Source organism: Somniosus microcephalus, chromosome 10, assembly GCF_052327205.1.
Source record: "Somniosus microcephalus isolate GS21.2 chromosome 10, FLI_Smic_1.0, whole genome shotgun sequence".
NCBI lineage: Eukaryota > Metazoa > Chordata > Chondrichthyes > Squaliformes > Somniosidae > Somniosus > Somniosus microcephalus.
Window position 1 is genome coordinate 4498994 of NC_140996.1, and position 27593 is coordinate 4526586.

Below are 27593 nucleotides of genomic sequence, written 5' to 3' on the forward strand. Positions count from 1 at the left end.
TCAAGCATCTTGCCTATTACTGATGTTAAACTAATGGGCCTATAGTTACCCGGGTCTGTCTCGTCACCTTTTTTAAAGATGGGGACTACATTAACCTCCTTCTAGTCTATAGGAACCATTCCAGAGTGCAGTGAGCTATTAAAGAATACAGGCTAGGGGCTCGCACAGCAGATGTCCCATCTCGCTGAGGACCCTCGGGTGGATATCATCCAGCCCGGCTACTCTATCTATTTTCAAGTTCTTAATTCTTTCTAAAACAATATATTCATCTACGTTAATATTACTAGTTTTGTTAGTAACATTATTAGATTCTAATAGTCGAGCATTATCAAGGGCGAAGACCGATGCAAAGTACTCATTTAATATTTCCGCCATACCCAGTGAGTCCTTTGTAACCTGTCCTTGAACACCCTTCAATGGCCCAATACAGTTTTTGATAGTTCTCTGACTCTTCAAAAGCTTTTCCCATTACTTCTACAGTTGTCTAGGATCCTTTTTTCCATTAGCCTTTTTACTGATCTAGTAGCAGCCTTTGTTTTCTTTAGTTGTTCCTTGTACTCAACCCTGTTTAGTTGAGTATTAAATGTCTTTAATTTATGCAAACTTTTCCATCTTATTTATCTTTGTATATAACCAGTCAGTTACCTTGGTTTTTTATTACCACATTTCCTTCTTTTGACTTTGGCTACATAGTTGTTGGCAACATTTTTATCTTGTTCTTAAAAACTTTCCATTTGTATTCTACATCAGTCTGATCACCACCCAGTAGGGTTAGCCAATTTACCCGTTCCAAATCATCTGCCATTTTTGTGAAGTTTGCTCTTCTAAAATCTGCTACAAGTTACAGGTTCTCAGCACCTTCTGTTCTACCAGCCAATTGGAACCATATAATGTTGGGGTTACTGTTGGCCAGATGTCCCCCACATTGAGGCCCGATACGAGATCAGGCTCACTACTAAACACTAGATCCAATATATGATTATCCCTAGTTACTTCATTAACATGTTGAGTCATGAAACAGTCTTGTATATTTTCGACAATATTTTCAGCTGCACTGCACCAGAACAGAGGGTAAACCATCATGCCACTGAATGCCAGGAAAATTAAAATCACCCATCAAACAAATGTGGCATTTTATATTCAAAGCATTTGCAATCTGTTTCCATAATAACTCCTTATGTTCAGGTGTCTGACCTGGGGTCTATAACAATTACCGATAATTAATCCCTGCCCGTGAGCTTGGTTCACTTGAACCCAGCTAGCCTCAGCTGTACCTGATGAGGCAATATCAAGTTTTCCTCTAGCTGTTAGATTCTCATCAAAATAGCAACTCCAACTCCCCTTTCACCTACTCCACTTTGTAGCCCTTTAGGTGCATTTCTGTCCCATCACGTTCATCTACCCATGTCTCCGAAACACACTATGTCTAATCTCTCCAACACAGCGTAGAATTGCAGTTCTAACAATCCTTGTATTTACATAAAAACAATTTAAAGGTCTCTCATCTACCTTAGAGTTATTCTTGTATGCTTCCTACCTGGTTTAACTGCATGCTTAGAACCTATGCAATGATTAAGGTCAGTAAAGCTACCTTTGAACATATCTCCACTATCCCCATGCTGAATTCGTTTAACTGCTTTCTGAAAGCAAGCTCAACACCATCAGCCAGCCTTTGTGCTCCCAGGAAGTTAAGATGGTGGCCGTCCCTCCTAAACAACTTACCTTGTCCAGCGAACACCTCCTAATTATCGATGAAGTGGAGCCGCTTCTTTTTGCAAAGGTCCCGAAGCCAGATATTGCATCCTACGATTCGGCTATTCCTCTCCAGCGATCTGGACACGACTGGTAATAGCCCGGAGACGACTCCCCTGGCACCCCTTTGCTGAAGGTCAGCTATGAGGCCTTTGTAGGAATCCTGCAAAACAAATGGATTTCTATCCATTATATCATTAGTACCAATATATAAACCTACGACAGTACCTTGGCACTCACCTTTCATCAGATCATCCACACAATCCCAGAGATCAGCTTCCTTGGCCCCTGGAGGACAAGACTGCTCTTGACAGAGCCTTGCCTCTACACAGGGTGCTGTCTGTATCCCTGATGATAGAATCCTTTATGAGGATTGCTCGCTGCCTCTTGCTCTTCCTTGGCTGTTCACCCAACGATGTCCTCTTGAACTTTGTAGCCTTCCCCTTACCTTTTCCAATATGTTTATATTGAGGGTGATCAGTCTCACTGGTTCTGACCTCACTGCCTGTTGTGTCCTCCAATAGCTGCATGTCTTCTGGTTCTACCATCACTATCCATTTCAAAATCATATCCAAATACACTACATCCAATCCTCTTTTATAATTTAAAACGTTTTAGTCATATCTCTGAGCCTATTTCCCTCCACAAAGAATCCTAAGGTTTGGAGCCTAGTCTTGTAAGTAAATAAATAAATAAAATATAAGTTTAAGGGACATCTTTGTCCTCTTTTAGAACCTCTATCAGATTCACAAATCATTAAACGTAGCGACATAGGTCAATAAGGCCATAACAAAAATGTAAACACAAAACAGGTTCATTTCTAGAGGGATAGAACTGAAAAGCAGAGAGGTTAAATTAAACTTGTATAGAACCTTGCTTAACCACATTTGGAGTACTGTGCACAGTTCTAGTCTCCAGATTATAAAAGGATATAGAGATACCAGAATTGAGGGTTATAACTATCAGGAAAGATTGAACAGACTGGGGCTCTTTTCTGTAGAAAGGAGACGACTGACGGGTGACCTGATAGAGGTCCTTCAAATTATGAAAGGATTTGATCGAATAGATGTAGAGAACATGTCTCCACTTACGGGAAAGTCCAAAACTAGGACCCACTTGGCTACTTGTAATGGGCACTCGTGCATGGAGCAGACCTGCCATGAGCTGCCTGGCTCCATGTGGAAAACACAGCACTCCCTCCACATTCAGTGACATCAGCCTATTCACTGCACTTCTCTAAATTGGCTTACTGCAACAACAGCTTGTATTTATATAGCGCCTTTAACGCAGTAAAACGTCCCAAGGCGCTTCACAGGTGTATTATCAGAAAAAATTTGACACCGAGCCACATAAGGAGAAATTAGGGCAGGTGACCAAAAGCTTGGTCAAAGAGGTAGGTTTTAAGGAGCGTCTTAAAGGAGGAAAGAGAGGTAGCGAGGCGGAGAGGTTTAGGGAGGGAATTCCAGAGCTTAGGGCCTAGGCAACAGAAGGCACGACCACCAATGGTTGAGCGATTATAATCAGGGATGCTCAAGAGGGCAGAATTAGAGGAGCGCAGATATCGGGGGTGGGGTGGAGTGGAGGAGTTGTACGGCTGGAGGAGATTAGAGAGATAGGGAGGGGTGAAGCCATGAAGGGATTTGAAAACAAGGATGAGAATTTTGAAAGCGAGGCGTTGCTTAACCGGGAGCCAATGTAGGTCAGCGAGCACAGGGGGTGATGGGCGAACGGGACTTGGTGTGAGTTTGGACACGGGCAGCTGCGTTTTGGATCACCTCACGTTTACGTAGGGTAGAATGTGGGAGGCCAGCCAGGAGTGCTTTGGAATAGTCAAGTCTAGAGGTAACAAAGGCATGGATGAGGGTTCCAGCAGCGGATGAGCTGAGGCGGGGCGGAGATGGGCGATGTTATGGAGGTGGAAATAGGCGGTCTTTGTTATGCCGCGGATATGAGGTTGGAAGCTCATTTCAGGGTCAAATAGGACACCAAGGTTGCGAACAGTGTGGTTCAGCCTCAGACAGATGTTAGGGAGAGGGATGGAGTCAGTGGCCAGGGAACAGAGTTTGTGGCCGGGACCGAAAACAATGGCTTCGGTCTTCCCAATATTTAATTGGAGAACATTTTTGCTCATCCAGAACTGGATGTCGGACAAGCAGTCTGACAATTTAGAGACCGAGGAGGGGTCGAGAGAAGTGGTGGTGAGGTAGAGCTGGGTGTCGTCAGCGTACATGTGGAAACTGACGCTGTGTTTTCGGATGATGTTGCCAAGGGGCAGCATGTAGATGAGAAATAGGAGGGGCCAAGGATAGATCCTTGGGGGACACCAGAGGTAACGATGCGGGAGCAGGAAGAGAAGCCATTGCAGGTGATTCTCTGGCTACGATTAGATAGATAAGAATGGAACCAGGCGAGTGCAGTCCCGCCCAGCTGGATGATGGTGGAGAGGCGTTGGAGAAGGATGGAGTGGTCAACCGTGTCAAAGGCTGCAGACAAGTCAAGAAGGATGAGGAGGGATAGTTTACCATTGTCACAGTCACAAAGGGTGTTATTTGTGACTTTGAGCGCTGTTTCGGTAACCTGATTGGAGGGATTCAAACATGGAATTGCGGGAAAGATGGGCACGGATTTGGGAGGCGACAACACATTCAAGGACTTTGGAGAGGGAAGGGAGGTTGGAGATGGGTCGGTAGTTTGCAAGGACGGAGGAGTCAAAGGTTGGTTTTTTGAGGAGAGGGGTGATGACGGCAGATTTGAGGGAGAGGGGGACAGTATCCGAGGGCAGAGAACCGTTAACAATGTCAGCTAACATAGGAGCCAGAAAAGGAAGTTGGGTGGTCGGCAGTTTGGTGGGAATAGGGTCGATGGAGCAGGAAGTGGGTCTCATGGACAAGATGAGCGCGGAGAGGTCATGAGGGGAGATCGGAGAGAAACTGGAGAAAGATGTGATCTCCTTATGGTCAACCTTTACACCATTGTACACTGTACAAATGTAACACTACTGGAGCGCTTAAGATCACTAATTAATATAATGAACACTGCGCGGAGCCCTGGGGAACTCTGCTGTTCACTGGCTCCCAATTTCGCCCCTTCCTGTTGTAACCAGCCCTTTGCTCAGGCAGTTTCAACCAACACCCAGTCCAGTTCTACATTTCCGTGGCATCTCTTTCTTTTCCCAAAGACTGTGGAATTATCAGGACGGTAGAAGGCGAACTAGATGGACCGAGGTCTTTGTTCGTCGAGCAGTTCCTGTGTCCTGATGAAGTCTCTCTTTCGCTGAATTTAAATTGGATGGCACCAACCTGCAGGCTGCTCATTCAGTCGCCCGCAGAAAGTGCGTTTTTGTGTAAAACCTCTTTGGATCAAATGGGTGCATGTCAACTTTTCGCCCAAATACTATCTCAATTATGTATGTGTTAAGCAGTATGCTGTTAAATCTGGAGTGAGAGATTGTCTGTCTGCGTTGTGAGGGTTGGGTTCCAGGCTACGTGAAGCACTTCACTGGATCGTGATCTGGATTCACTCTGTGCAGAGGACACAGACTAAGATGCAATTTCCTGTTAGAGGCAGAGTAACCTTTTGCACTTTGATATTCGATTTAATCAAACTCCGTGGGTGACTACATCTTCATAAGGGCAAAGCATTCTCGAATCCATGCTGTGTTTTCAGCTCGTCAGTCACCACTCTATTCTTTGTGTGTTGAGAGAGAATTTAAGGGTTAATTTACTGGAGGTGTTTAAGATGATTCAAGGGCAGATAGAGAGAAACTATTTCCTCTGGTGGGGAAGTCTAGAACAAGGGGCCATAACCTTTAAAATAAGAGCTAGGCCGTTCAGGGGTGAAGAATCACTTCTTTACACAAAGTGGAAATCTGGAACTCAGTCCCCCAAAAAGCTGTTGAGGCTGAGGGTCAGTTGAAAATTTCAAAACTGAGACTGATAGATTTTTGTTAAACAACGCTATTAAGTTACAGAACCAAGACGGGTAGATGGAGGTAAACTACAGATCAGCCATTATCTAACTGAATGGCCGAACAGACTTGAGGGGCTGAATGGTCTACTCCTGTTCCAGTGCAGTACTGAGGGAGCACCGCACTGTCGGAGGGGCAGTACTGAGGGAGCGCCGCACTGTCGGAGGGGCAGTACTGAGGGAGCGCCGCACTGTCGGAGGGGCAGTACTGAGGGAGCGCCGCACTGTCGGAGGGGCAGTACTGAGGGAGCGCCGCACTGTCGGAGGGGCAGTACTGAGGGAGCGCCGCACTGTCGGAGGTGCAGTACTGAGGGAGCGCCGCACTGTCGGGCGGGCAGTACTGAGGGAGCGCCGCACTGTCGGAGGTGCAGTACTGAGGGAGCGCCGCACTGTCGGAGGTGCAGTACTGAGGGAGCGCCGCACTGTCGGGGGGGCAGTACTGAGGGAGCGCCGCACTGTCGGAGGGGCAGTACTGAGGGAGCGCCGCACTGTCGGAGGGGCAGTACTGAGGGAGCGCCGCACTGTTGGAGGCCTTTCGGATGAGATGTTAAAGCTGGACCCCATCTACCTTCTCAGGTGGACGTAACCGACCCCATGGCACGATTCTAAGAGCGGAGGAGTTCTCCCCGGTTGGTGTCCTGGCCAATATTTAGCCGTCAACCAACATTACTGAACCAGATGATCTGGTCATTCTCACATTGCTGTTTCTGGGAGCTTGCTGTGTGCAAATTGGCTGCTGCATTTCCTACATTACAACAGCGACTACACTTAAAGTATTTCACTGGTTGTAAAGCGCTTTGGGAAGTCCTGAGGCCGTGAAAGGCGCTGTAGAAATGCAAGTCTTTTTTCTAATGTTCCTAACATGAGATGTAGTGAGCGTCTTATGTGAAATCCACGAAGGAAGTTGGCGTGTTTCGGGTTAATTGGTGGAGCTCGGCTGTTTAATTCAGAGAGTAAGAGAGACCAGTTTCCAATCATTTGGGACAGGCTGTGGCGACGTGTTGCTGGACTGTTTGAGGAACAGGTGCTAGAAAAGGCCACACCAAAACAAGTGGCAGCAGCCAAAGTGAAATAAACATTACCCTCCAACTAAAACCACCATTAAAAGTGGAAATCAATTGTCTGCAGCGATGGCAGGAGCACACGGCCAGAAACTGGAAACCAAAAGAAAGCCTGGAACATGAAACGGCCAGAGAGAGCGTTCTAGTCAGAGCAGGAGATGAAAAAAAGACTTTCTACAGCGCTTTACAGCCAGTGAAGTACTTTTGAAGTAGTCACTGCTGTAATGTACTTTTTTTCTGCACTGTTTAGAAGTCCTTAAGCTGCAGTCTGAAAAGGAGCAGGGTAAAGTGACAGGAGGCAAGGGACCGAGGCAAAGTAAAGGTGCATTCGAATGGGCCAAGTGGGTGGCGGCATCTAATAACCAGATGAGTGAGGCTGCCGTGATCTGGTACAACACGTTTGGTACTTCCGACCTGATGCCTAAATGTTAAGGGGTGTACATAGAAGGATATTTGAATTGTTAACAGGCCAAAACAAATGGGTGTGAAGAGCATTGGCAGAAAACTGGTAGTCACTCTGTGAAAGCACTTTCTGCATTCTCTCGTAGATTCTGATTACAACCCAGTAGAACACGCAATTCCTGACTGCCAATCTCACATTAAAAGCTAATAGGCGTAATGACCACCTTGAACAAGATAAAGCCCAGCCATCACCATGCTCCCTACTATCAGCACCATGGCTACCAGAGCAGGGCAGAGGCAGGGTTCTCTGCGGTGAGTAGCTCACCTCCTGACCCCTCAAAGCGATTCCACCATCTACAAGGCTCAAGTCAGGAGTGTGATGGAACACTCACCTGGATGGAGCACCCACAACAACACTCGAAGCTCGACACCATCCAGGACAGAGCAGTTTGCTTGATCAGTGCCCCTAATGCTGGATTTGAATCCACCCCACCCACTGCACTGTGGCTACAGTATGTACAATCTACAGGATGCTCTGTAGCCACTCGGCAAGGTTATTTTGACAGCACTTTTATCCTGCGCAGGTTAGCTAATATGAAGTCTTTCTGAAATGGGGATGGGTTTTCCTCACTGAGCAGATTAACAGTGTGTTTTGTAGCTGTCTGGATTGATGTGGCTCCGTGTCACCCGGTCAGCCGAATGCTTTGTGGATTATGTATGTATTAAGTGGAATGCTGTTAAAGTCTGAACTAGGCGGAGAGGCAGTCTGTCCTGCTGTGAGATATGATGCCGCACAATGTGTGACTTTGTCCTCCACGAGGGCGCACGTTCCAGTTACTGTAGGACCAAATAGCGTGAACCTCGTAGGTGAGCTCCATCTTCAAAGCTTGAAATACTGCTGCATTTCCAGATTGTCGGTGACTTTCTGTGGTTTTGTAACAAAACCTCCCCTCCGTACATTCCCACCGAGGGAAGCATCACGGAAGCTGCTGTCTATTGTTTATTTCTGCAAATTAACCCGTTGTGGACTGCTTCCACATCTCTCGTATTACGAGCAGATCTTCAGGAGCATTGCATGTGGTGAGTGGGAAGGTATAATACATGATAACTGATAATAAGGGCGTTATCAACAAAGTTCAATGGGAAAAGTAACAGGAAGTAAGAGTGAGGGACTGCTTGTCTACAGGGTTTTACTATATTACTAGGAACTCTCCCTTGCCGTTGATGACAGTAAATCAGAAAATGCAGATTTTTATAACGAGGATGTTGTCTATAAAGTACAATATATTTGTGCTGTCTTTCTTGAGGGCAGAACAATATTAGTACTGAATACTTCAAATAACCTTTTCATTAAATGCATTTCTAGGATTTTTATGCTTTGGGGATTTAATTTTGTGATTTTCTATTCTGTGAAAATATTGTTTTTCTAAAAAGTATGCTTTAGGTTTTGTGGTTTTCTCTCAGAATTGGAAAAGAAAAGAAAGACTTGCATTTATATAGCGCCTTGCACAACCACCAGACTTCTCAAAGTGCTTTACAGCCAATGAAGTACTTTTGAAGTGTAGTCACTGTTGCAATGTAGGGTGCACAGCAAGCTCCCGCAAACAGCAATGTGACAATGACCAGATAATCTGTGATGTTGGTTGAGGGATAAATATTGGCCCCAGGACACCGGGGAGAACTCCCCTGCTCCTCTTCGAAATAGTGCCATGGGATCTTTTACATCCACCTCAGAGAGCAGACGGGGCCTCGCTTTTAATGGCACCTCCGACAATACAGCGCTCCCTCAGTACTGGCCCTCCGACAGCACAGCGCTCCCTCAGTACTGTCCCTCTGACAGTGCGGCGCTCCCTCAGTACTGCCCCTCCGACAGTGCAGCGCTCCCTCAGTACTGCCCCTCCCACAGTGCGGCGCTCCCTCAGTACTGCCCCTCCGACAGTGCAGCTCTCCCTCTGTACCGCCCCTCCGACAGTGCAGCACTCCCTCAGTACTGCCCCTCCGACAGTGCGGTGCTCCCTCAGTACTGTCCCTCCGACAGTGCAGTTCTCCCTCAGTACTGACCCTCCGACAGGGCGGCGCTCCCTCTACTGCCCCTCTGACAGTGCGGCGCTCCCTCAGTACTGCCCCTCCGACAGTGCAGCTCTCCCTCAGTACTGTCCCTCCGACAGTGCGGCGCTCCCTCAGTACCGCCCCCTGACAGTGCGGCGCTCCCTCAGTACTGTCCCTCCGACAGTGCGGCGCTCCCTCAGTACCGTCCCTCCGACAGTGCGGCGCTCCCTCAGTACCGCCCCTCCGACAGCGCAGCGCTCCCTCAGTACTGCCCCTCCGACAGCGCGGCGCTCCCTCAGTACTGCCCCTCCGACAGCGCGGCACTCCCTCAGTACTGCTCCTCCGACAGTGCGGCGCTCCCTCAGTACCGCCCCTCCGACAGTGCGGCGCTCCCTCAGTACCGCCCCTCCGACAGTGCGGCGCTCCCTCAGTACCGCCCCTCCGACAGTGCGGCTCTCCCTCAGTACCGCCCCTCCGACAGTGCGGCTCTCCCTCAGTACCGCCCCTCCGACAGTGCAGCACTCCCTCAGTACCGCCCCTCCGACAGTGCGGCGCTCCCTCAGTACTGTCCCTCCGACAGTGCAGCTCTCCCTCAGTACTGTCCCTCCGACAGTGCAGCTCTCCCTCAGTACTGCCCCTCCGACAGTGCGGCGCTCCCTCTACTGCCCCTCCGACAGTGCGGCGCTCCTTCAGTACTGCCCCTCCGACAGTGCGGCGCTCCCTCAGTACCGCCCCTCCGACAGTGCAGCTCTCCCTCAGTACCGCCCCTCCGACAGTGCGGCGCTCCCTCAGTACCGCCCCTCCGACAGTGCGGCTCTCCCTCAGTACCGCCCCTCCGACAGTGCAGCACTCCCTCAGTACCGCCCCTCCGACAGTGCGGCGCTCCCTCAGTACTGTCCCTCCGACAGTGCAGCTCTCCCTCAGTACTGCCCCTCCGACAGTGCGGCGCTCCCTCTGCTGCCCCTCCGACAGTGCGGCGCTCCCTCAGTACTGCCCCTCCGACAGTGTGGCGCTCCCTCAGTACTGACCCTCCGACAGTGCGGCGCTCCCTCAGTACTGTCCCTCCGACAGTGTGGCGCTCCCTCAGTACTGTCCCTCCGACAGTGCGGCGCTCCCTCAGTACTGCCCCTCCGACAGTGCGGCGCTCCCTCAGTACTGCCCCTCCGACAGTGCGGCGCTCCCTCAGTACTGCCCCTCCGACAGTGCGGCGCTCCCTCTACTGCCCCTCCGACAGTGCGGCGCTCCCTCAGTACTGTCCCTCCGACAGTGCGGCGCTCCCTCAGTACTGACCCTCCGACAGTGCGGCGCTCCCTCAGTACTGTCCCTCCGACAGTGCAGCTCTCCCTCAGTACTGCCCCTCCGACAGTGCGGCGCTCCCTCTACTGCCCCTCCGACAGTGCGGCGCTCCCTCAGTACTGCCCCTCCGACAGTGCGGCGCTCCCTCAGTACTGACCCTCCGACAGTGCGGCGCTCCCTCAGTACTGTCCCTCCGACAGTGCGGCGCTCCCTCAGTACTGCCCCTCCGACAGTGCGGCGCTCCCTCAGTACTGCCCCTCCGACAGTGCGGCGCTCCCTCAGTACTGCCCCTCCGACAGTGCGGCGCTCCCTCAGTACTGCCCCTCCGACAGTGCAGTGTTCCCTCAGTAGAGACAAATTTATTAATCAAATAAAAGCAGCGGCCGTTCAATGTAATGGCTTCCTCCAAAATTTAACAGATTGAATAACAGCAGCGACCATTTAATCCAATGGGCTTCCCCCAATATTAATTAAATAAATGGAGACTGCTGTTATTTTAATTAATGGTTTTCCCCCAAAACTTACTAATTAATAAAAAGAAGCAGTTGTTTATGCCAGCAGTCAGGTAGGCCACTTAGAAGCAGTGGAAACAACCTGTGAATCAATTAATTAAATAAAATAACGAGAAATGGCCACTGGGTTCTCCCCATTGATTAGCAAATAAAAGATCCTGCAGGCTGCTTTTCCTGCAGACTGGTTAATGCAAAAAAAGCGGTGTTTGCTTCTTCTGACAAAGTTTAAAAGAATCATAGAATCGTACAGCTCAGAAGGAGGCCATTCGGCCCATCGTGCCTGTGCCGGCTCTTTGAACGAGCTCTCCAATTAGTCCCACTCCCCCTGCTCTTTCCCCACAGCCCTGCAAATTTTTCCTTCAAGTATGTATCGAATTCCCTTTTGAAAGTTATTATTGAATGTTCTTGTATTGAATCTGCTCCCACCGCCCTTTCAGGCAGCGCGTTCCAGATCACAACTCGTTGCGGAAAACAATTTCTCATCTTCCTTCTGGTTCTTTTGTCAATTATCTAAATCTGTGTCCTCTGGTTACCGACCCTGCCACTGGAAACTGTTTCTTCCTATCTAACCTATCAAAACTCCTCATAAAAGAAGAATTATACTTGGAAAAAGAGCTTTAAAGTCTTTCAGCATTGCAGCTGGCCACATGGGTTGAATAGGCTAATGAGAAGTTACAATATTGGGGGTGAGGGGAACAGCTGAGGAAGGACGTCCGATGAAAACTGCTGATCCCAGGTCTGACAAAATCGAGACACAAGAAGTAGGGGCGACGAGCAGGAAGTAGGGGCGACGAGCAGGAAGTAGGGGCGACGAGCAGGAAGCGTGTGCAAGACACGACTTTTAACCTGTACCAGTCGATCTCGCATGGTGTTGCACACGGGAATCCGAGCGGGATTAGAGGGTGGAGGATAATTATATCCAGGAGTGGGTGGGGAGAGAGAGAAGGAAGATGTGGGAATGGCGGAGGGGGACTGGAGTATGTGGGAGCAAAGGCTGAGACAGTATATCATTTGTGTGGGCAATTCCTTTCTCCTTTCCCCATCCCCTCCCTTCACGAAGCACAGTGCTTGGGTTCAGCAGCAGTGTGGGGAGTGTTGCAGTGATCTCCCCTTCCTGCCTGCAGGGGTAGGTTTCCTTCACCACAGGGTGGAGCGGTGAGGGTGGTGCTGTCCACTGCGATGCACCAGACTCAGTGTATCTTCTTGGTGCGAGATAGTGTTGGCCAGAGGGCCCGTTTGCTGCTCTGTGGGTTTGGATTGGGTCGTGGGATACACACAAACTGACACACAAATATACAGTCACGGGAGATCCACTTTTAATACATTAACATTCATACACTGGCTGTGCACGCCATTGAAAACTGCAATGTAAACATTTCCTTATGAGGCATCCTATATTAAGATGGCCACACTTGCCTGTTGCATTTCCTTGTGATGCCTGTAGGCAGCGCTGTAATGGGAGTTTTGGTGTTATTTTCTGACTTGTCTGTCACGTCACGCTTGGTCCTGGAGCTTGTCTCAGCTTCTCTTGCTCCATCTGCTGGGTGGTTATTGTAATTCATTTTAATTTTTAAAATTTAAATTTTAGTAAATTGTGGGCTCCCAGTGGGTCTTGCCACCTGCCCCATCCAGTCCTGCTCTGAAACATTGAGTCTGATCTATTGGCAGTGAATCTGAACAGGAGTCCAGCAATCCCAGTCAACCCTGCAGAGTGCTCCTCACTAACATCTGTGGACTGGTGCCTGAATTTGGGAGAGTTGTCCCACAGGCAAGTCGAGCAATAGTCTGATACAGTTGTATCCATCAGGTAACATCCCAGACTTCTCCATCACTGACCCTGAGTATGTCCTGCCCCACCTGCAGGATAGACTCGTCAGAGCGGTGCCATCGTCGGGTGGAACTGGCCCTGGAGTCCTCCACATTGACGAGGACCCCATCACCTCCCATGGCTTCAGTTTAAATAAGGCCAAGGAAAGCTGCTGATTCCCTCCCACCTACTCAGCTGACTAATTGGTGTTGTAATCACCACTTGGAGGAAGCCAAGGCATAGAAACAACTCTGGGTTGGGAACGTCAAAGTCCACTGTTTGGAGTGGCTTGATCGTACCACAACTCTGACTGAGGGAGACAGTTGCCAGACTCTGGATGCTTCAGATGGTGAGGAAGTACAGTAATCTACTTGAGCTCGCCAACCTACCTGGAACAGATGGGTCTGTTTACAGTAACACTGGTGGCAGCGACCACTGGGTAGTCCCAGTGAAGGCAAAGTCTCGCCTCCACAGTGACGGCACCCTCTATTGCGTAATGTAGCTTTACTGCCCTGCTAAGTGGGACAGGCTAAGGATAAATCTAGCAGCCCAAAACTGGACCGCCATGAGGTCTGTGGGACATCAGCAGCAGCAGAATAATAGAACACCACAATGTGTAGCATCATGGCCTGACACACCCCTCACTCCTCCAACACCACGACCATTCAATGGGGAGTGTAGAAGGGCATATCGGGACCAGAACCTAACCTTCAGTTAGGTAGAAATTTACAGCACAGGAGGCCATTCGGCCCATCTTGTTCGTGCCGGCTGACAGAGCTATCCAGCCTAATCCAACTTTCCAGCACTTGGTCCGTAGCCCTGTCGGTTACAGCATTTCAGGTGCATATCCAAGTACTTTTTAAATGTGATGAGGGTTTCTGCCTCTACCACCCTTTAGGGCAGTGAGTTCCAGACCCCCACCACCCTCTGGGTGAAAAGAATTCTCCTCAAATCCCCACTAAACTCCCACCAGTTACTTTAAATCTATGCCCCCTGGTTATCGACCCCTCTGCTGAAGGAAATAGGTCCTTCCTATCCACTCTATCTAGGCCCCTCATAATTTTATACACCTCAATTAGGTCTCCCCTCAGCCTCCTCTGTTCCAAAGAAAACAACCCCAGCCTATCCAGTTTTTCCTCATAGCTAAAATTCCCCAGCCCAGGCAACATCCTCGTAAATCTCCTCTGCACCCTCTCTAGTGCAATCACATCCTTCCTGTAATGTGGTGACCAGAACTGCACACAGTACTCTAGCTGTGGCCTAACTAGTGTTTTATACAGTTCAAGCATAACCTCCCTGCTCTTATATTCTATGCCTCGGCTAATAAAGGCAAGTATCCCCTATGCCTTCTTAACCAACTTATCTACCTGTCCCGCTACCTTCAGGGATCTGTGGACATGCACTCCAAGGTCCCTCTGATCCTCTGCACTTCTCTGTCCTACCATTTATAGTGTATTCCCTTGCCTTGTTAGCCCTCCCCAAATACATTACCTCACACTTCTCCGGATTGAATTCCATTTGTCACTGTTCTGCCCACCTGACCAGTCCATTGATATCTTCCTGCAGTCTACAGCTTTCTTCTTCATTATCAAGTTTTGTATCATCTGCAAATTTCTTAATCATACTTCCTACATTCAAGTCCAAATCATTGATATATACCACAAAAAGCAAACCTAGTGAAACTACAATGCAAGGCTCCCTGCAACGCTAAACACCAAAGGAGCTGACTGGAGTCGGGAGTTAAGTGTTCCCATAAAAAACAGATTCGAGCAGTTGAGAATGGTGACAGACGTTCATTCAGGCAACTAACAGGAGCCAACTGATATGAAACTCCCAGCCTCAACCACGAAAAACGAGTGTGTGAGCGCCAGAGACATAGCTAAAATGTGGATGTGCCTACCCAGCCTCCTCCCGAGGTCCCCAGCGTCGTAGATTCCGGTGTCCAGTCAATTTGGTTCACTTCAGACGATATCAAGAAGTGGCTGAGTACCCCAGTCACAGCAAATCTCCAATAACATCCTGGCTGTAGTGCTGAGACCATGCGCACCAGAACTAGCCATCCCGCCCCCCCCCCCCCCCCCAAGCTGAGCTACTTCAATGCAGCTATGATGCCATGTGAAAAGTTCCCAGGATTATCTTATCCGCAAGAAATAGGACAAATCTAACTTGGCCAATTGCTTCCCAATCATCCGTAAAGTGATAGAAGTCATCAGTTGTACCATCAAGTGACATCTGCTCTCCTAAAACCTGCACACCAACACTCAGTTCGGATTCTGGCAGAACCGCTCGGTTCCAGACCTTGTGAAAGCCTTGCTCCAGACATGGACTTAACCGCTGACTGCCAGAGAAGTGGTGAGAGTAACTGCCCTTGACATCGGGGCAGCATCTGACCAATTATGACCCCCAGTAAAACTTAAGGTTAACGGGGAAGCCTTCCAGTGGTTGGAAAAAGATGGTCGTTGGTGTCAGAGGCCAGTCATGGCTGAGTTCACTGTCCACCCCTTCCATCACCGGCACACTATGGCTGCAGCAGGATGTGCTGCAGCAACTTGCTAAGCTTACTTCAACACACCTCCCAGCCCTATTACCTTCAGCAACCTGAAGGACAAGAGCAGCATTGCCGTGGAGACACTATCACCACTAGGTTCCGCGCCACGTTGGACAACGACTGTTGGTCCTTCGCTGTCGCTGGGTCAAAATCCTGGAATTCTCTACCTAACATCATTGTGGGAGTAACATCACCACACGGACTGCAGAGGTTTAAGGAGAAGGGCCATCACTAGTGATGGGCAATAACCCACATCCCAACAACAAACTACATCCCCCACCTGCTGCTGAAGCTGACACTATATCTCGCACATCTTTAACCCATTCCTGCCTGCCCCACTCGTACCCTGTCCTACTTTCTCCTCACACTGGTCCAACTCCCACTCCTTGCCCCAGCCTCCATCCGTAACATTCACCTCCCAATGACTGCTCTTCTCTCCTCTCCAACGAACACATCCCTCTCGGCATCGCAGACCTCTGCCATCTTTACCTGCCCTATTCTCACTCTCGTGCAAGTCAAAATCTAAACCTTACACGTCAACAACTCTGATACCACCAACAGTCATCGCAACACAAAAAAGAGAGACAAGCATAAAATGAAACAAAAAATGAATAAACAAAGCACCACAGTTATCTCTTCACCCATAAATACATGCGCCTGTACGTCACCATCATATTATTACATTCTCCATTGCCTCATATTGCATCCCTCTTTTAAAACATCTTGTACTCTAGCTATGTTTAATGCCACAGGAGATCTGCTAGTATTATGCTGCACTCTTCCTGTTGTCATGGTTTTGATAACACTTTTATGTAAACTTTTTTCCTATTCTAATTTTGGTATGTCCACATTTCCCAGTCAATTTTGCTACATAACAGTCACTGGCCACTAGGAGCCCCATTGGGCAAAGTCTTTCTCCAACTCTGCCGCCATCTTCTTACGTTTCATTCTTAAAATTTTGAGTTGCAGGCAAGTTGTAACCTTTTATAAAAATATTTAAACTTTTAATTTCTATGGCCTTCTCCTATTCCTTCCGTATCCCGACATTCCCAACTCCCATCTGGCTGGAGCCCGTTACGTCCTAAATGCCGGCCAACATCCTTGGCCTTCCCCAAACAGCCTCCATGTTTTGAATTCTGTGTTCCTGTCTGCTATTTCCCAGCCCGAACCTTCCTCCTCTCTGGCCCATTCCCCCCATCTCCCTGTATACTTTGCCTTCTCCAACAGCCCCGTGCTTCCCTCTTTTCTGTTACCGCTCCCTGCTCTGAACTCTGCCTCTGTCAATTCTGGGACCCTCAGCTGTTTCTGCCGCACCAGTCGACTGACCTTGGACCCACCAGCCCTCCCTAAAACCCCTTCACCCCCACTGCCTTCCACTCGGAGAAACTCCTGCCATGCAGTAACTCTCTTTTGTAGTTGCCTTGAAAAGACCCTGTTTTCTTTCATGCCCCCCTGCTCTTTCGCCCTTAACTCAGGGTCCCTCCGGCACTATGGTTTTAATGCTCATTGGGCAGATGCAGTATAATGTGGATAAATGCGAGGTTATCCACTTTGGTGGCAAAAACAGGAAGGCAGATTATTATCTGAACGGCAATAGATTGGGAGAAGGGGAAGTGCAACGAGACCTGGGTGTCCTTGTGCACCAGTCGCTGAAGGTAAGCATGCAGGTGCAGCAGGCGGTTAAGAAGGCAAATGGTATGTTGGCCTTCATAGCGAGAGGGTTCGAGTACAGGAACAAGGATGTCTTGCTGCAGTTGTACAGGGCCTTGGTCAGATCACACCTTGAATATTGTGCGCAGTTTTGGTCGCCTTATCTGAGGAAGGATGTTCTTGCCATGGAGGGAGTGCAGCGAAGATTCACCTGACTGATACCTGGGATGGCAGGAATGACGTATGAGGAGAGATTAGGTCGATTGGGCTTATACTCACTGGAGTTTAGAAGAATGAGAGGGGATCTCATTGAAACTTATAAAATTCTGACAGGACTAGACAGACTAGATACAGGAAGGATGTTCCCGATGTCGGGGGAGTCCAGAACCAGGGGTCACAGTCTTAAGGATAAGGGGTAAGCCATTTAGGACTGAGATGAGGAGGAATTTCTTCACCCAGAGAGTGGTGAACCTGTGGAATTCTCTACCACAGAGGGCAGTGGAGGCCAATTCATTAAATATATTCAAGAAGGAGTTAGATATATTTCTTGAGGCTAAAGGGATCAAGGAATATGGGGAGAAAGCAGGGACAGGGTACTGAATTTGGATGATCAGCCATGATCTCATTAAATGGCAGAGCGGGCTCGAGGGGCCGAATGGCCTACTCCTGCTCCTATCTTCTATGTTTCTATGCACACACGTTTTATTTTGTGGGTATTTTTTTTGAAGACTTAGTCCCCATTGTTTTCTTATTTAGAAGATTTGTTTCCGGGTATGTGCTTTTAGCCTGATTTTTGTTTGAAGTTCCCTTCCCCGTGAACGATTCTCCACTTGCTTCTCTTTCCCCATCCACTGACCCACAATCCAGTATCCCATTCTGCAGACCCCAACTCTTCACTCCTCCAGTTTCCCCAAATACTCACTCCCCCATTACTTCCATCACCCCATAACTTCTCCTACCCCTTTCAGTACGGTGCTCACCCCTCACTGCGCCCCCCCAAATATCTTCACCTCCCCACTCCACTTAACCACTCTCGTGCCATCAAAGCGCCTCAAAAACAAAATAACTTTCTCCCACAGACAACATTCTCTGACCCACTATATCCTTGCTGCAACACATTCACTTCTTTATTAATGGACACAATCCTCGGGTTCCCTACCAGCCGCACCATGGGGGTTGCACCAACACGTTCTAAAGTATTACATAGATTTCACAGCTCATTTGAACTGCCATTCCTTTTAGTTCTAAATTTCACCGACTGCTCCCTTGGTTTTATGATCCTTCCTTCATTTTTAACCAGCGTTTGTTCTGTTCGTATTACATGAATACATTCTCAGTTACACCGTGTGGTGCTCGCCCTATTAAAGAGCACATTATGTGAAAATATACACGCAATCATGGAATTAGAGTCTGCAATCTTCACTAACAGTGCCACGGTAATCTATAATAAAAACACAATTTGATTTATTCCATCGCTGTCTAAAGCAGCACAGGAGATGCTGCTCCAATTGCATGTAATCATTGGAGCACTTGAAATCCTAATCAAAACACTGGAAGGGAATTCATAAGACGAAAGCTTTTTTATTAAATGTATATTTGTTTCTATTTTGAAGAGATTGGAGGATGATTGTACTTCGACATTTTAATCATCATCTTCATGTCTCAGTAATGGGGAGAGGGAGGGCACTAATGCAGCAAGACAGTACTTAGAAATATAAAGGGGGAGGTTAGTAGGAATGCTTTTACGCAAAGGGTTATCAGGATATGCTACCCTTTAAGTGGCTACTGGATTCGTGACAAACATGATATTTAAGAAAGAACTTGCATTTCTATAGCACCTTTCACAACCCAAGGAAGCCTCAAAGCGCTTCACAGCCAATTAATTACATTTGAAGTGTAATGCGGGAAACGCAGCAGCCAATTTGCGCCCAGCAAGCTCCCACAAACAGCAATGAGATAAATGACCACATCATCTGTTCTGGGTGTCGGTTGAGGGGATCAATAAATGCTTGAGTGGACCCCGGAGCGAGACCGAGACCCCGGAGCGAGACCGAGACCCCGGAGCGAGACCGAGACCCCGGAGCTAGACCGAGACCCCGTACCCAGAGCTGAAGCGTGGAATATTTACTTCGCGCACATCTTAAAATGGAACCACTAGGCGCAACCTTTTCACTAATGCCTTTTTTTTTTAGTTCCTACGTTAGATTTGACATCATAAGAAGAATATTGACCAAGATTTTTGGTATCGATGTCATCATGGTGATGGTTATCACAGATATTGATGACAAAATAATTCAAAGAGCCACTGAGGTAAGTTACAAGAACTGCTCTTGGGAAGCATTTGCATTTAAAACCATGACATTGACATTTGAGGACTGACTATTATTTTCCCGATTACAGTTGAATATTTCCCCTACAGTACTTGCTCGCATTTACGAAGAGGATTTCAAGCAGGATATGACGTGCTTAAAGGTACAGCTAACATTTCATTGCAAATACAGCACAGAACGCATGTTTGTGTAGCTGCTAACTGTTTATAAGCACTTTTAATTTCAGCTTCAGTTAGGTGGAGACTGAAGCTGGGATTGTTCTCCTTCGAGCAGAGTAGGTTAAGGGAAGATTTAATAGAGGTGTTGAAAATCATGAATGGTTTTGATAGAGTAAATAAGGAGAAACTGTTTCCAGTGGCAGGAGGACTCAGATTTAAGGTAATTGGTAAAAGAACCAGAGATGACATGAGAAAACATTTTTTACGCAGTGAGTTGTTGTGATCTGGAATGCGCTGCCTGAAAGGGCGGTGGAAGCAGATTCAATAGTGACTTTCAAAAAGGAATTGGAGAAATACTTGAAGGGGAAAAATTTGCAGGGCTCTGGGGAAAGAGCAGGGGGAGTGGGATTAATTGGAGAGCTCGTTCAAAGAGCTGGCACAGGCACGATGGGCCGAATGGCCTCCTGTGCTGTAAGATTCTATTAATCTACTTTGCATGGTTAAAATTTACAATTGGGTGACAAACGTTTCTTGGTTAGTGGAGTAGTCACATTGAAATGATTGCCTGTGATTTTATTATATCAAATAGAACAACCCAGCAATGGTAATTGCAGCCTGGGACTGGGGGAGAGGAAGGGGAGAGGGTGACCACCAGCAAGGGGAAGAGGAGGAACCGTGGAATCCTACAACACAGAGGGAGGCCATTTGGCCCATCGAGCTGTTCTGTCACTCAGTTAGATCATGGCTGCTCTGTATCTCAACTCCATTTACCCGCCTTAGTTCCGTAACCCTTAACTCAGTCTTGAAATTTTCAATTGACCCTCAACCTCAACAGCTTAGCAGCTGGGACAACTTCTGAAAAGGGAGGGAAACCAACCAAGCCTGGGTTCAGATGGGAACCAGAGACAGAGGAAAGAGTCTGAAGGAGGGCTTGCTAAGAAAGTTTTGAAGAGTTGGGTTCTAAAGAAAGGAAGAAAACACTTGTCTTTCTCCAGCGCCTTTCACGACCTCCAGACGTCCCAAAGTGCTTCACAGCCAATGAAGTACTTTTAAAGTCACTGTTGTAATGTAGGAAACGCAGCAGCCAATTTGCGTACAGCAAGCTCCCACAAACAGCAATGTGATGATGACCAGATAATTTGAAGGATAAATATTGGCTAGATCTGGGTAAGGGACTCCCCTGCTCTTCTTCGAAATAGTGGCCGTGGGATCTTTAACGTCTACCTGAGTGGGCCGTCTTTTCCGAAAGACGGCCCCTCCGACAGCACAGCACTCCCTCAGTACTGCCCCTCCGACAGTTCAATTCCAGTGCCACTTGCTGCTTTTACTGATGGCCATGGATTTCAAACTAGGCAGAGTCGAATGTTCTAACTGTGCAGGGACTGTTTTAATCCACTTGTGCTGGAAAATTAGAAATCAAAATCGAAAGTAAGTGCTGATAATTACTGTCCGCAGAAAGGTGTGGGAGGAATAGCCATAGCTGTCTGCAGCACCTGAACTTTTACAGTCACATTTTAGAGTTTTTATTCTCTAATGGATTCTTGTTTTCTTCAAAACCTTGTTTTCTCATCGAGCGTTCTATCTTGGAGAGTTTTTAAACCCTCTGACAGCCGAGATACTCTATTGGGTCTGCCCTGGTATGTTGTACTGAGGACACAAGTTTTGTATCCTCCACACGGAGCGTAGATCATGGCTCTGTACGATGGTGTAGAATTGGCAGCCCTGCTTTACATATCCTCATTTTTATTTCCATTGCCGATTCGCTATCACGCGGTTCACACTATCGCACAAAGTCAAAATCTACCCGGGGAGTTCAGCTGTTACTTTTTATTAAAAAAAACGCTTACTGCACTTCTAAATTCAGAGCTAATAGAACAGGCCTTGTCATGTGCAATTGCAAACTTTTTTAAAATGGGGGATTGATGTAATCTGGTCCAATTTTGTGTTGTTTCCAGCTCCAGTACCTGTAATATTGAAACACACACCCTGCGCTTCTGTCGTGTAGGCAGGACATAAGAGAGGGCAGTAATTTATTGTACAATGGCATAGAAATATTACTACATAGATGATTTTGAACCTACTCCTGCCTTAAACTGTTTAAATCCCTAGAAAAGTTCATCTTCAGTTTGAATGCTCCTTTGACATCTAACCCTTCCCCCAAGACATTATAGTTCTGTTTGTGAGAAGCCCGTAGGAAGCTGGTTTCATCAAATCCTGAACCATCTTTTCAATGTTGTCCTTGTAGGTTCTGCCACCTACGGTTTACATGCGAGTGACCGATAACATTCCCCAGATCGTGGAATTCATAGAGCGAATCATTCACAATGGCCATGCCTATTCTACCTCCACAGGTGAGTTTGTGCAATGGTCGCTGATCCATCAGTGAGTTTCAGCCGTGCTTTTATTAATGAAAGGAATTCCTAATCTTGTACTGGCAAAATATTAATTTTAGTCCGTAGGTGCATAACTCTAGTAAATCCACAGCCTGTCTTTAAATTAATCCTAGACCCTTTAGACTGACTGTCAATCATATTTCATATGTGTATTATAATAAAACTTTACATGTGACACGCTGGTGTGTGTGTGGTTTACGAGAAGGGGTGTGGGGAAACTTAATTCAAGTCCATTTCATCGTGTTGAGAGGAGTCTGATTTGAAAATAAGCACCATTTAAGATGACTTATCGGGAGAATATGATGTTACAAAGTGAGTTGAGGCCCAGTGGGCTGGCAACAGTCATGGCTTTCATTTATTCCAAATAATGTAGTGGCAAATAGTAACAGTAATCTTGCTCTCATTTTTGAGGGTGATTTAATAGATGTGTTCAAAATTATGAGGGGTTTTGATAGAGTAGATAGGGAGAAAGTGTTTCCAGTGGCAGGAGGGTCGGTAACCAGAGGACACAGATTGAAGATAATTGACAAAAAATCCAGGGGGGAAATTAGAATTTATTTTTCACAGCGAGTTGTTGTGATCTGGAATGCGCTGCCTGAAAGGGCGGTGGAAGCAGATTCAATAGTAACTTTCAAAAGGGAATTGGATATAAACTTGAAAAGGAAAAAATTTGCAGGGCTGTGGGGAAAGAGCAGGGGGAGTGGGACTAACTGGAGAGCTCTTTCAAAGAGCCGGCACAGGCACGATGGGCCGAATGGCCTCCTTCTGTGCTGTATCGTTCTATGATTCAAGGTGATTTTAACAATTGTATGCAGCTCAGTATCATTTTGTTCTAGTATAATTGAGGTACTAATCTTGCGGTATACAGGTAGACTACCCTTTATCCGGACTTCCGAAAACCGAAACCCTCTAAAAACCAAAGGTTTTTTCGGTCAGCGTAAGTCGTGCGCACGACATGACCAGAGTGGCGCACGACTTACAGGCCTAGCCGGATAAGGGATAGTGTAGCATTTTTCCACACTTCTGAAAACCGAAATCGCTCAGCGTAAGTGTACCAGCCTTTATCCGCACATCCGAAACCAGAAAACCTCTGAAAGCCGAAAGTGGAGCAAAGCATGACTTCTGAAAACCGAAATGCGCACGACATCGACCCCCGCCGACCCCCCGGCCGAACCCGACCCCCACCGACCCCTGACCCCCCCGCCGTACCCCACCCCCGCCGAACCCCACCCAATTTCGGATAAGAGATAGTGTACCATCCTTTATCCGCACATCCGAAACCAGAAAACCTCTGAAAGCCGAAAGTGGCGCAAAGCATGACCCGACGCTGCCGATGCTTGACCCACGCAGGTGTTATGCTGCTCTGTGTGATATTTGCTGCTCTCTTAGATATTTGCTGCTATTTGCTGCTCTCTTAGATATTTGCTGCTCTCTTAGATATTTGCAGCTCTCTTAGATATTTGCTGCTCTCTTAGATATTTGCTGGCTTTTAACAATTTGTGAAAATGCTAAAAAGAGCTGCAGATACCCCAATGGGTAACAGTGAGAAGCAGAGAAGGAAGCATCGCTCATTATCGATATCGCAGAAAGTGGAGTTATTGCAGAAGCTTGATCGTGGTGTGTCTGTGCGACATCTTACTGAAGAATATGGTGTGGGAAGTGCCACCGTATATGACTTAAAGAAACAGAAAGACAAGTTGTTGAAATTTTACACTGACAGTGATGGCCATAAACTAATGAAAATTAGGAAAACATTGCATAGGGCAAAAAATGAAGATCTTGACCGTGTGCTGATTGAGTGGATTCGACAACGCAGAGGTGAACGTGTGCCACTGACTGGTTTGATGGTCATGAAGCAAGCTAGAATATACCATGAAGAACTGAACATTGAAGTTGAGTGTGAATATTCAGAAGGTTGGCTGCATAAATTTAAGAAGTGTCATGGTATAAAATATCTGAAAATCTGTGGTGAAAAAGCTTCTGCTGATCATGAAGCAGCTGAAAATTACATAGATGAGTTTGCAAAAATAATATCGGATGAAAACCTCGGTCCTGAACAAATTTACAATGCTGATGAAACAGCTCTGTTCTGGCGCTACGTTCCTAGAAAAACATTAGCAACGGCTGATGAGAGTGCACCAGCAGGTTTTAAGGATGCTAAGGACAGGTTGACTGTTCTTGGGTGTGCCAATGCTGCAGGCACACACAAGTTAAAGTTGGTAGTGATTGGAAAAAGCCAACATCCGAGATGTTTGAAAGGTGTATGCAATTTACCTATGCATTATTATGCGCGCAGGAAAGCATGGGTAACCAGAGGAATATTTTCTCACTGGTTCAATAACCACTTCGTACCAGCGACACGAGCTCATTGCAGGCAAGTTGGACTGGAAGAAAACTGCAAAATTTTATTGTTCCTGGACAACTGCTCCGCACATCCCCCTCCTGAACTTCTTGTGAAAAGTTATGTTTTCGGCATTAACTTTCCCCCTAATGTGACATCTTTAATACAGCCTTGTGACCAAGGAATTTTACGCTCCATGAAGAGCAAGTATAAAGATGTTTTTTTGAACTCTATGCTTGATGCAATCAACAGAGGCGAAGGAATCCAAAGCTTCCTGAAAGAATTCAATGTTAAGGATGCCATTTATGCAGTTGCTAATGCTTGGAACGATGTTGACAAACCAACATTAACAAATGCTTGGCACAGACTTTGGCCTTCAACGATGTTTCATGAAGATGGACCTGCAGATGACGAGTTTGAAGGATTTCCTGTCAGTCAGGAGAAGATGATATCAAACCTCCTCACTTACGCCAAAGGTTTATCATCCGAAAGTGTAAATACGTTAGAGGAAGCTGACATCGAAGAACTGCTGAACATTGACAATGATGCACCTGTTGTGAATTCGTTGAGTGATGGGGAAATTGCTGAAATGGTGTTAAATAAAGACAAGCATGAGGACAGTAGTGATGATGACATTGTGAACACAGGTGAAAAAATCCCCATAGACGATATGGTGACAATGTGTGATCAGTTAATTGCTGGCCTTGAAAAACGTGCATTTATCAGTGAGCAAGAGATTATGCAAGTTTACTCAATTAAAGAGAGGCTGCTTAGACAGAAACCAATGTTAATGAGACAGATGACACTGGAAGAAGTCTTTAAAAAGGCCGTCTGTCGTAGTCATGCTTCATCACTTGAGAATCCTGTTCCTGGCCCATCTTCAGATGTCCAACTCCAACCTGATGACAATGATGCCAACACTGATGTACCCTCTTCTCCAAGATCCTCAAGCCAGATGTAATGTACCTTTATTGCATGTTTATGTACAGGTATTTAGCTTAGTTTGTACCTGTACATGTTTGAAGTTTTACTGAATGTTTTCCTTACAAATAAACTGTACTACAGTATTTATCCCTGTAACTACAGTATTTATAGTCGTTATTTTCGGATAAGGGATAGTGTATCCTTTATCTGCACTCCCGAAAACCGAATTACCTCTGAAAACCGAAGTGTTTTCGCGCACCTTCCGAAATCCGAAATTTTCCTAAAACCGAAACACGGCTGGTCCCGAGGTTTTCGGATAAAGGATAGTCTACCTGTACAGAGAAATTCTTATCCAAGCCTGTCATGATTTCAGAACACAGTTTTTGTTTACTTAGCGAAACACTTTCTTTTGTTTTAAATCTCAGGAAATGTGTATTTTGATATCCAGTCTATTGGTGCTCAGTATGGGAAGTTAGTCGGGGTGTATGCTGACACTGCTGGAGAAACAGGTATGTATTTACAGTTCTGCTATTGATGTTACTGTTTGAGTTTTTACCTTTAACATCTTTCTGGTGTTCGTGGCCAGAGTTTCCATGATTAGACTGGGTCTTTCGGACTGAAAGCTGTGCCGTTACTCCCTGAAGTGCAAAGGTCAGTGTCGCCCAGGTTAACGGTTGTCCCTGAATCGCAGTAATGTGAGGGATGTCCCCGTGCTCCCGCCACCTCAGAAAACAGCAAAATAACACGTGGCTAAACTACCGAACAGGCTTATTTAAAATATAAATAATTCACGCATCTAACGTACAGGAACCTAACTCGCACTTTACACGACTGTTTAAAAAGACCGTGTACATAATTGTAGCGGCACCTCTCAGTATGTTTTAGAAAGACAGTCTCTGATAAGACTTATTCTGGTGTTGCTAGCTCCGCTCCTCAGTGGAAGACGCTAGAAGATCAGAAGACTGGGGTCCCCGGGGGAATCTCTTCCCTTGAAACAGTCTGTTTAAAGAGTATCTGACCTCACGGCCATCACAGTAAACAAGTTCTGTGGCCTAGGAAACCTGTCTCTGAGATATTCACACCTGCCCAGTTGGACTGATTCTTGACAATAACAACATCTTGCATTTATATAGTGCCTTTGACATTGTGAAACGTTTAAAGAGAAAATGTGACACCGAGCCACATGAAATATTAGGGCAGGTGACCAAAAGCTTGGTCAAAAAGGCAGGTTTTAAGGAGCGCCTTAAAGGAGTAGAGAGAGGCGGAGGGGTTTAGAGAGGGAATTCCAGAGCTCGGAGCCCAGGCAGAAATTGTGTGAAAAAATCCAGTTCGCTTTCCATGCTGTGTTTATGACATTTAAACAAAACTCCCTTCTGAATTACTAAATAAGAATTTATATAATGGAAAATAATTGGTGCATGGCTCCCTTCATTCGTTGCTTCCAACCTGTACTGGTAGCAAATTCTCTTGCACTTAATTTCACACAGCAGGTTCTTTGTGATGAATGTGTTGATGCTTTCACACTTATTTGATAACATGGTTACCAAGTGGGTCAGAATGGTCCAGTCTGCTGTCCTGGCCCTTAATGTTACCTGACTCGGATTCTTGTTTGTCCGCCGCCTCCTCCTTGTGCCCCCCCTCCTCCGTTTGTCCGCCGCCTCCTCCTTGTGCCCCCTCTCCTCCTTGTGCCCCCCCTCCTCCTTGTGCGGCTGCAGCGGTGTGTTTCTTGGGGCCGTGCCCCCAATGTTCTGTTGCTGCCAGAGCACCTTTGCAAAACGCCGACCTGCTGATTTAAATAATCCCCTCCCTGTTCAAGATATTTTTCTTGGGTTTAGCTCCTCAGACCACTCTCTGAGAGGGCACCCTTTCCGTGATCCAGAGTAGCCTTTACCTGCCCAATAACTCGATGAGTGGTAGTGAGCTCATGGCTGAACCGCATGCCTTTGCAGGGGTTTGTTAACGCACGGGCTTCGAGGACCCCAGTAAAACACAGAAAAACTGCACACAACCACTGGTTGAGTTTCATTTTTATTACATAGAACGTACAGCACAGAAACAGTCCATTCAGCCCAAATGATCCATGCTGGTGTTTCTGCTCCACTCGAGCCTCCTCCCGCCCCTCTTCATCTCACCCCATCAGCATATCCTTCTATTCCTTTCTCCCTCATGTGTTTATCCAGCTTCACCTTAAATGTATCTCTGCTATTCACCTCAACCACTCCCTGTGGGAGCGAGTTCCACATTCTCACCACTCTCTGGGTAAAGAAGTTTCTCCTGAATTCCCGATTGGATTTATTAGTGACTATCTTATATTGATGGCCCCTAGTTCTGGTCTCCCCCTTCATCTCCTCTTGCATGTGGCGGGGGCAGGGGAGGGGGGGATCGCAGAGGAGAATTCCCTCCC

At 47.1% G+C, this 27593-nt stretch overlaps 1 protein-coding gene across 6 annotated transcripts in view; it reads left to right on the forward strand.

Annotated features, from left to right (window-relative positions):
- The window catches only part of cars2 (cysteinyl-tRNA synthetase 2, mitochondrial), an 80489-nt gene that overhangs the window by 12572 nt on the left and 40324 nt on the right, over window positions 1-27593 (forward strand). For all 6 annotated transcript variants that reach the window (XR_015079678.1, XM_085998352.1, XM_085998351.1 and 3 more), the window contains exons 3-6: window positions 19236-19353; window positions 19444-19515; window positions 21777-21882; window positions 25615-25698. Coding sequence is in view for 5 of the 6 variants with exons in the window: in XM_085998352.1 (XP_085854478.1) it covers window positions 19236-19353; window positions 19444-19515; window positions 21777-21882; window positions 25615-25698 (380 nt within the window). In the remaining variant the exon portion in view is untranslated. The remainder of the gene's footprint in view (window positions 1-19235; window positions 19354-19443; window positions 19516-21776; window positions 21883-25614; window positions 25699-27593) is intronic.